Source organism: Crocuta crocuta, unplaced genomic scaffold (genome assembly GCF_008692635.1).
Source record: "Crocuta crocuta isolate KB4526 unplaced genomic scaffold, BGI_CrCroc_1.0 scaffold27, whole genome shotgun sequence".
In the NCBI taxonomy this organism is placed as follows: Eukaryota; Metazoa; Chordata; class Mammalia; order Carnivora; family Hyaenidae; genus Crocuta; species Crocuta crocuta.
The window spans coordinates 752,254-762,600 of NW_027532250.1; the positions used below are offsets into that span (position 1 = coordinate 752,254).

At 53.5% G+C, this 10,347-nt stretch overlaps 1 protein-coding gene across 1 annotated transcript in view; it reads left to right on the top strand.

Moving 5' to 3' along the window:
• Nucleotides 1-9,786, top strand: part of ANKRD60 (ankyrin repeat domain 60) — a 9,958-nt gene extending 172 nt beyond the window's left edge. The window contains exons 2-6 of the mRNA XM_077778322.1: nt 8-170; nt 3,280-3,330; nt 4,516-4,646; nt 5,938-6,103; nt 8,499-9,786. Of these exons, the coding sequence (XP_077634448.1) occupies nt 8-170; nt 3,280-3,330; nt 4,516-4,646; nt 5,938-6,103; nt 8,499-8,803 (816 nt within the window). The 3' untranslated portion in view covers nt 8,804-9,786. The remainder of the gene's footprint in view (nt 1-7; nt 171-3,279; nt 3,331-4,515; nt 4,647-5,937; nt 6,104-8,498) is intronic.
• Nucleotides 9,787-10,347: the final 561 nt, after the last annotated feature.

Sequence of the window (10,347 nt, forward strand, 5' to 3'; positions counted from 1 at the left end):
CACCCAGGCTCCGGACGTGTTCGCCGTGCGGGTGCTGCTGGAGGAGACCGGGGAGATGTTCCAGGCGGCCAGCTGCCGCGGCGACATGACCGTGCGGGAGCTCAAGGAGGAGCTGGAGCTCCTCGTCGGGGTCCCCCTCGACCTGCAGCGGCTCCGGTACCTGGACCAAGGTGGCCCCCGCCCCTCTCCCCGCAGCGCCCAGGGCCTCCCCCCTTCCCGGTGTGCCGTCCCACGTGCGCACCCCTAGGTGTCCGGACAGATGCCCCGCCCCCCCCCAGGAGACCCCAGACCGAAAAGCCAGCCCAGGCCCCGCCCTGCAAGGTTCCCAGTCCCTGACAACACCAGGTTCAAGTTAGACCTCAAATCTCAAGGCAGACCCAGTCCACACAGCAAGATCCTAATCCTGGAAAATCCTGCCCGGGTCCAGACTGCAGTCCCGAAGCAAGCTGTCAGGTCAGACCTGTCCCTGTGACGGAATCTCAACACAGGCACTGAGGAGTGGGACCCCTCAGACCCTCCCCTGCCGTGTGTCCTTCAGGGGCCCAGATCCCAAAGCCAACAGTGTCCGCACAAGACTGGAGGCCTGAAACACAGCCTGTCCTGAGGGACCCCACAATCCAGGGCAGACCTTCACAGCAGACTTCCAAGTCCCCATGTTGGACTCTAACCACCACCCCGACCCCCAGCCCAGCCCTCCAGCCAGCCATGTGCACACAGAGGTGCTGAAGCTCAGAACAAACTCTGCCCACTCCAGGACCCCCCAAACCAAGAACAAACTTGGCCAAGACAGAACCCCAGATCCCCAGGCTAACCACGTGACCCTCAAAACCCTGAATCCTCAAGCCACCATGTCTGCTGAAGGACACTAATGTCTGAGGCAAACTGCCCACCCCAGGACCCCATATCTCTGTGCAAACCATGCCCAAGTTTGAACCCCAAATAAATTCCCCAAGCTACCCCTGCTTGCAACAGAACCCTAAATCCCAAAGCAGATTCCACCTAGATCAGGACCCCAAATCCAGAGCAGACAAGCCCAATTCTGAGCCCGCAGGCTCTAACTAACCACTTGTGCATCGGAATCCCAATCCATCAGCCACCGCTGTCTATGAGAACCCCGAGACCCCACATGAATTCTTCCCTCATCTGGAAGCCAGTTTCCAAGCTCTCCATGACATCAGAACACAGCCCTCAGAAGGGCTCCAAACCCTGCCCACAATAGAAGCCCCAAACTCAAGTCAAACATACCCATCTCTGAACCCCAAGTCTCAAGGAAACCATGTCTAAGCCAACCATATCCATGTAAGGAAGCCAAAGTTCCAAGCAAACCTTGTCTACATGAGGACCCCAAAACTCGAGGCAAGCTCTGCTTATATTTGAAACCCCAAATCCCTCAGCCAAACTTATCCACACCAGAACCCCAAGTTCTAGACCAAACCTTGCCCATCTCAGGACCCCAAATCCCAGAGCAGAATCTGTTGCCATCAAGACCCCCAAATCCCAAGGGGTGACCTGTCCGATTCCCTACCCTGAGTTGCTACAGTACCCAGGGCTCTGTTAGAACCCCAAGTCCCCAAACAAGTCTTGCCCACTCAAGGACTCCACGTCCCACAATAGACCCTTCCCATACCAGGACCCTCAAACAGAAAGCAAACCTTGCCTTCATCAGACCCCCAAAGCCAGAGTAAACTCTGCCCTCGTCAGGACCCCAGATCTCAAAGCAAACCCTACCCATGTTGGAACCCCGAATACTGGCACTAACCCAATTCGTATCAGAACCCCGAATCTCAAGCTGTGTCCTGTCCACATCAGGAGCTCAAAACTAGCCCCATCAGAGTCAGAACCCAGCATCCAAAGCTCACTGTGGGTAAACTGGGACCCCAAGGCCCCCTATCCAGGCAGATCCCATGTGGGGGAAGGACTCGAGAGCCCAATCTGTCCATCCATCAATCTCCTTCCCTCAGCCTGAGCACATGGCTGTCCCTGTTCTGATCGCTACAAAGTTTGGGATATGAGAACAGGATCAAAGCCCCTGGGCTCCATCATCTTCCCACCCGGTTGAAATCAACGCAAAAATACTTTAAGAAAACGAAGATCTAAAACCCTGTCGGGGCTGCTGCACCGGGAATGTGAAAAGCCCACAATGCAGGCAAACTGCAGCACCACTGCGGGCTGGGGGCGATGGAGACAGAGATCTGAGCGCAGCCCGTCTCCGCAGCCGCCATTCCCCCAGACACTGCCCTTTGGAGCTCAGTTTCCTAATCCACAACACAGAGCCTCTTAGCTCTCGAACCTTCAGTGCCATTTTCCCCTTTGGGCAGAGAGGGCTTAGGAAACTCAGAATGTGCGTTGAAGGCCAAAAGACCTTCCTTCGCTCTCTTTGAAATAGGTGAAGCATCCTTTGTGACTATCTCGCTATAGGAGTGCTTGGGAGGTGCTCTGGGGGGGCATAGCTGAGGCTTTCTTTGGAAAGAAGTAGATCTCAAACCCGGTCTGTATTTAACACATTAACGATGAGGTGAGTGGCTGAAGGATGGTAAAGCATACCCAGACAAGTAATTAGAAAATTACGTATCCTGAACTACAAATGTCTGGCACCTGTTCTGTTAATTTATCTTCACTGATGAGCTATGCTGAGCAATAAATCCAAGAAATCTAAGAGGCAGTGAAAGAGACCGAGTGACTTAGCGCTGATGTCACAATCCTATCAGTCAGCAAGCACTTAGCAACTGTTCGAAGCTTGACCTCCCTTGTGGTGGCCATCCTTACTGTGGGCAGCAAACGAGAAAGGAAGAAGGTGCCCCTGCGTTGATAAAAGAAATTTGGGTTTCTGCCTGTAAATAATCCGCTGATGCCTCTTTACCCACCTCAAGGTTGCCAGGGAGGGTTACACGAGATCACGTGTGTGTGAAAACCTTGAGGGACACAAATCTAAAAGGGATGAGCAAATTCATGGATGAGGGTCGACCTTACATGTCTGTTGTCAACTCTAATAATTTATTTAGCTGGTGATAATTAGTATTTGTCTACGCCGAAGGCAGTTGCCGCTTGCCTGAAAAGAGAGAAGTGCTGAGCTGTTCGGCATGTGTGAATTGCACTCGTTCTTAGGAAAACGCAGCTTGACTCAATTTTTTCAAAGTTGTTAGGAAGTCAAGTTGTCTCGCGGAAGACTAATTACTGATTATCCTCTGTGTTGGAACCACAAATAGGACCCTAATTAACAATTTTGCTAATCGCTATTCCCTGTTTACATCCACCTTCTGAAGTTTCTTGTCATCAAAGGGGACCAGCGGAGCCTGAAGGGACAAGCTTGTGGCACCGGACGGAAGGCAGGTCTGTTTGGAGTCCTGGCTTGACTATTTCCTAGCAGTGGGAGCCTTAGTTTGCTCACCGGCAAGCAGAGATAACAAGCCTGGCTTGTCATGAGGATTAAAGAATATGGGTGCTTGGGTAGAAGGCACTTAGTAATCACTCAGTCGTGAATCCCAAAAACTCACTCACGCATTCCACTCAGAATAAACGGTAATCCAACCTGGCGGCGGCGAGACTTTACGCTTGCGATACTGCTCGTGGAGAAAAGAAATTATGTTGCTCTTAAGCAAAATCATAGGTGGCCATGTAAGAAAAGGCGTATTTAAAAAGGCAAGCTAAAGACAACTTTGCTTCAAATTTTCTGGAGTCCTCTTTTCTATGATGCTGACATTCTTCCCCAAAGAGTCTGAATTTATGAAGCGTGAGTAGAGCCACTCACCCCAACCTTTTATATGAGTGGAGGGCTGTTCTGGGTGATGATGCCAAGGAGTCTAACGTCTCAAGTCCAAACCATGGGGAATGTCCATGTTACAAGTCCTACGTTACCATAAATGTGCAACTGGGGCGATTTGTCCCCCAGGGGCCGTTTTGGCAATACCTGGAGACATTTCTGATGGTCACAACTAGGTGAGTAGAGGCCAGGGATGCTGCTAACACCCGACATGCCTAGAGTGACCCGCACAAGGCAGAATGATCCAGTCTAACATGTCAGTAGCGCCAAGTTTGAGAAAGATGCCATGAAATTCTGCCATTGTTACGTCTTTCGCCAACTGTTGACAACACCAACCAGAATTAGTAATTTAGTTCAATGTATGACTTATGCACATACCTGTACTGTTTCTGGAATGTACTGGGACCATCAAGTGGTTCTCTATTTAACAGAGTTTGCATCATGAAATGACTTTACTGACACAATGGTATATTTTCCCAATAGAACAAGTTATAATTACAGAATTTTATAAATCATTTCTATTTTTGGGGGGGGGGCAGGGCTTGGCTTCCATTTGAGCCAAGCCAAATTGCTTTTCTAAAAAGCCTTAATGGCCACAAACAGACTCATGTGGAGTCATCAAATGAGATTAGTGTTCAAGGTTTTAAAATGATCTCTGCGATGCCCAAGGTCAGATCATCTCTTAAGTTAACCAATGTAATCGTTTCTCTTTAATACCCAATTTTTTTTTTTTAAGAAAAAATTATTCCCCGTAGGAGTTTTGATGGATGAAACCACACTGAAGTTCCATGATGTTGTTCCTGGTGGAATTATTTCATTATGTGTCTGGCAGTATGATGGATGGACGGAACTGGTTTTGGCGGCTGTGGAAGGGGACCCCAGTAAGGTGCTTTCAAGCTTCTCTGAATGGATATTATACTTCATGAAGCAGCCGTAAACTGGGGAGGGGGGGACTCGGTCTTTCATGTGAGTATTTGAGTAAAAGTTTCAGAGCAGGAGAAAAGAGAACGGGACTCCTAAGGATCAAAGAGGACATGCGCGGGTTTCTGGTCCCTCTTGGGTGTGCGGTTCCACGGCGTTCACGTATAACCCGCTCACCCCCCACGCCCCCCCACAAAGGAAGCAGGGCAGTGCGTTTTCTATCTGCATGTGTATCTTGTAAAGTTGGAAACCTGATTTAACAGTGAGCGAAGAGCTCCCGTAACTGGGAGTGCGTGGGCCACAGAGAGACCCCTGGGGCGGGAAGGCCGTGCAGGACTCGACACCCAGCAGGGACTGCTCTTCCCCAGGCCTTGTGCTTAGCTCTCGGCTGGGCTCTGTGCTGGACACCGGGGAGAAGGGAGGCGGGAACCAGACTGTCTACCCCGCAGCGAGGACGGGAGGCCAGGGGGCTGGGGCGGGCAAGTGTATGCTCCTTCTAGAAAACACATCTGGATGGAAGGCCGTGAGCGTGTGGGGAAGGGGTCAGGGCTGCAGTAAGGCTGCTGGGATTAGATCCGGGAAGGGTGGGTGGTCTCCGGGGGGGGCGGGCCGGCCCCCTGCCTCCCCCCTCCCCCGTCTCCCACACTCTGGAGTTCTGCTTCCCCCCACGGCGGCTCCCACACCGGATGCCCCCCTCCCCCCACCTAGGGCAGAGTTCCTCTCCGTGGGGGCCGCACACAGTCTTCCTCTCGTGCTCAGAGCCTTAGTTCAGCATGAGATGATTATATTATGGGGCTATTTTTCATCCGTGAGTGGAGTTCAGAGTGTTCCAGAAGTTAGCAGAGACAATGGGCCCGAAAATAGATCGGAAGGCCAGAATTCATCAAGTCTCCAGGGGGGTGCGCTCCCCTCTGGGGAGGCCACTTCGTGTTGGCTGGTGTCTTCCTTAATGGCCACGGCCACCTTCCTCTGGACACCCAGAAAAGTTATTTTCTCTTCAAAACACCGGCAGGAAGAATTTCCTGCCTCCGAGCCTGGCTGATGGTAAATGCGTATTTCCTGGACATGTATAGAGCGGTCGGCAATGTCCTCCCCGGGCGCGTCCCGGTGTCTGAGCTCAGGTTTGGCCCCCTCTGTTCCCACCACGAGCCTCAACTTGCCACTTGAGCAAATGGCCCCGGCCCCCACCAGGCAGGTGTATCTGCACTTTTGAAGTAGCTCAGACTCACTGTGTGGACCCCCCTTCTGTTGCCCAGCTGTCCTGTCTTGGCGTTGATGAAGGCTCCCTCTACAGAACTGCAAATTCGAAGCATTTTGAAGGCGAGCGGTGGAAGGAATGGATAGCTCAGCGAGCATTCGTGGCCTTGTACATTACCTCCCACAGAGGTCACCCTGATGCTATGCAGTACCTTCTAGAACACGGTAATTCTGAGAGGCAGCTGAGTATGTCACCAGCTGGGGTCTTGTGCGGGTGGGAAGACCGAGTGGCGTGTCTTTCTGGCCCTTTGGCAACGGTGTCCTGGACCCAAGTTATGTCCACCACCGATCGTGGTCCCTGTGGGCCACTCGTGGTCTGCTGACTTGAGGCTGTGCCCCTCTCTTGGCCAGGTCTTGAGAACACTCTTTCTGCTGTGGGAGATGCAGCTCAGGACACTAAGTCACAGGAGCAGCCACGGGGACTCCCTGGCCTGTCACGTCCAAGCAGACACACGGATGCGCCCAGACTGTGTTATTTCTGCCCCACCTGAACTTGGATTTCAGCAACTGTCCCAGGGGCCCAGCCCCAGGCCGGCTTCGGCCTCTGGCCAGTCTCCTTTCTCCGAGGCTTTGAATTAGTTCCCTCAGGAGGCACTCACCCCAAACCCTGTTTTCATTTCCAACCCCAGCCCCAGAGGGCAAATTGCCCCTTCTCTCTCTGTTGATAGAAACGGAAGCCTTAGGGTCCCCTGGGTGGCTCAGTCAGTTAAGCGTCTGACTGTGGCTCAGGTCATGATCTCGTGGCTCGTGGGTTTGAGCCCCGCGTCAGGTGCAGAGCCTGCTCGGGGTTCTCTATCTCCCTCTGTGTCTCTGTCCCTCTCTTGCTCATTCTCTCTCTCTCTGTGTCTCAAAATAAATAAATGAACTATAAAGAAAGGAAGACATAGAAGCCTTAGCCTGCATTGTCTCTGAATTAAAGGGCTCTGCGTACAGTTGGGCCGCAGCACACACCTTCTCTTCCCTGGACGTAGGATATTTTTGGGAAGAGAGGCCCGCGGACTGATCGAGGAGTCGACCCTCCAAGAACAATAGACAATAGTTGCAGACATCGCAGGCCACCGGCTTCCTGGGGAAAAGGAAGAACGTGACGTGGGCTGTTTGGTCAGTGGTTTGAGGCTCAGAAGGGGGCCTCATCCCAGGGTCTCCCGTATCAGCTTGCCCTCAAATCAGGACCCTGTCTTTCCTGCCCGCGGCCTTGACCCCAGCCTCCCTGTGCCCCCCACTTCCAGCAAGCAAGGTGAAAACATTCCCGCGGCCCCGGGCAGAACGACTGACGCGTGCGTCCATCTGACGGGTAGAGGTTTTCCTGTCTCCTCCTCCCTCCGCTGCTTTCCGCACGCTGCCTGTTGTAAGATGAAATATGGGCTGTTCGCGGCCCAGCAGTCCGTTAAGCTCATAAAAAGTCATTTTCACTCTGATGGAACTGTGATGTATTTGCAAGCACCAGTTAAAACATTACAGCCAGCTTTGCAAAGTTTTCTGTCCTTTGCAGACAGCCGTGGCAAGGCCGTGCTGTGGCTGAGGCTGGGGCGTTGTGAGAACCTATTTAAAACTTTACCTCACCGACCAGCCATAGCTCATAAAAACTGGCTACAGAAATGTCAGCTGCATGTAATTGAATTGCCTTGTTTTCTGTGTCATGATATTTGTTACCCAGAATTTGATTCAATTCAACAAGTCCATATTGGACACCTGTCGTTAGCCCATCCATCTGCGGGAGGCAGTGAGGAATTCAATCGAAGTGAAATCTGTCCATGAGTCAGGGCGCCCATCGTCTGTCATTTCCCGGGTGCCTGTCTTCTCCAGGCATCGCACTACGTGCCGGGGATGAAAACAGCAGTGATCCAAACAAGTGTGTTTTCTGCCTCCGTGGACTTTATGAAGGGAAGTCAGCAAATTATTACAAATAATTAATTCCATGGTCGATCGTGCGTGGCATGTTCTGAAGATACAGACTGTCTACTGAGCATATACGGGGAGATGCATGGGAAGAGGGGCTGAGGAAGGTTTTCCTGAGGAAGTAAATGAAGGATCGCGAGAGAGCCTGGGGCAGGGGTGGGGTGGGGGGAGTGTGGGAAAAGGGTGACAGGGTTTTTAAGTGAAGGGAACAGCATGTGCAAAGGGCCTGGGGCAGGATGAGGCAGCAGGGTGTATTTAAACGATAAAGATGGAAGCCTGGTATAATTGGAGCGTGGAGGGAGTGGAGGGAGAGCATGGGTGGGTGGAGGTGAGGCCTGCGCGGTGGTAAGGGGGCGGTGAGGTGACATAGGATAGCAACACCCTAGAAAATTACCCCAAGGGTAGCGGGCGTCAGAAATGGGGTTGGAGCAGGAGTGTGCTCTGGGAGGCTGAGGCACGGCAGTGCTGGGTGCCGGACCCGCCGAGGCAGCGACGCCTCCTCTCTCACACGCGGTGTGGGGTCGGGGGCGGTTGTGAGTTCTCCGAAGCCTTCCTCCCACGGCCCTGCCCCTCCTGCGCTTCTCTTCCTGCACGTGATTCTGAAGGGGAGGCTCATGGCCGGGAGGGGGGCCTCGCTCAGCTCAGCCGTCTTACTTTGCAGGAGCGAACTGCCTCAGAAGAACCCTCCTGGGCAGGACAGCTCTGCATGCGGCCGCGGCCATGGGCCATCTGGACTCCATAAACCTGCTGCTCAGCTATGGGGCCTCCGTCAACGACAAAGACACCAGGGGGGAGACCCCCATGTCCATCGCCCGGCGCATGAACCGCAGACACGGCGAGAGGCGGATGTTCCTCTTCTACTGGATGACAAAGTCAGGGACCACGGACCCGAAGAAACTGATGGCGAACAAGGCTTTTCACCGGGCAAAGTCTGGGTTTGGCTCCAAGAAGAAGAGCCAAATTTAGCTCCCGCTGGGAACGCGTGCGCGCCGAACGGACTCGGGTAACTTTTCCGAGTTCAAATCCACAGCGGCCCTCGGCGAGCAGCAAGTCCAGAAAACACGGCAATTAATCTGAATCAGATACGAAATTATCTGCCCTGTTTGCAAATGACTCGGGTAGGTGAGTTTTGTGTTCGTCCTGTAATCCATTACCGACTGAGCGGCCTCTGATGCCGGCCTTTAATTCTATGCTATTTGTACATCGTATCCAATAACGCTGCTTGGGGTGATGGGAACCAATTACCTTCTCTCCCTTCTGGAGACCATCTAATGCATCAGCATAATAGAAGTAATAGCGGTAATGAGAGTGGCACTGTGGCTATTGTCTAAAGCAAGTGCCAGCAAATGTCGGGACGTTGCGAGCCGTGTGGGCTGTGAATTTCCGCTTGTAAAACCCGGGAGCCACGCGTCGCCGCAGCTAGCACGCTTCTAGAAGTTCTCCTGAGCCCCCTCCGGGGGTCTGCTGCTCCCATCGGAGGTCGCAGGGTGGAGGGGAAGCGAGGAAGGGGAAGAGCAGAGAGAGCGTGGTTCTCCAGACAGACCTGCACAGGGCCGCCTTCTTGGCCTGTTGAAAGGTGACGAGTTGCCACTGGATTTGGAGGAGGCAGCGTAGAGGGTGCCCATGAGCTCGGAGAGGAGAGACTCAGAGCTGGCACCTTCTTTCCCTCCGTCCCGTCCCCGGTGGCCCATGCACCCAGCTGTCCCCTGTCCCTCCCAGCAACACCAACCTCTCTGCACTTAGTACCAGGTCTGTGCCTCCCAAGGGCTGCACACCTGCGGGGGACCCAGCCTCCTGTGTGTCTGAGCCCCGAGTAGGAGCCGGAGGGGGAGGCGGGCGCCAGGGCAGCTGACGTTCACACCCCTGCCTGAAGAGGGCGCCACGACTCAGCTCCAGCAGAAACGTGAGCCAAACCCTGCTAGATCTTTCCAGGTTGTTTTAATATGATAAGTCTAGATTTTACAAAAGTGTGTGTGTGTGGTTTTTTGTTTTTTTTACTATTTATTTATTTTTGAGAGAGAGAGAGCATGAGCGGAGGAGGGTCAGAGAGAGAGGGAGACACAGAATCCAAAGCAGGCTCCAGGCTCTGAGCTGTCAGCACAGAGCCCGACGTGGGGCTCGAACTGACGGACCATGAGATCATGACCTGAGCCGAAGTCGGACGCTTAACCGACTGAGCCCCCCAGGCGCCCCAGATAAGTTCTGATCTTGAAGTGCTGGCCCGAAGTTTTAAAAAGTGGTGGTGTGGGGCAGAAGGAGCAGCGGATCTGAGACACACCCACAGGACTGCCTCTTGGCGCCAAAAAACGGCCGAAGTAACTCAGGTGACTCCTGGAACGCGCTGGAATGGCCGCGGGCCGTGCTGGGGGGCAGGTATCGCCCGCCCTCCCAGCGCACAGCTGTGTGTTTCCCTAAAGCCCTACATTCTGACACTTCTGAGGCCCGTGTGACAAGTCTCCCGACCACGGAAGTTGTTTGCAGAGTGATGGAAAACGGCCCCGTCTCCCCGC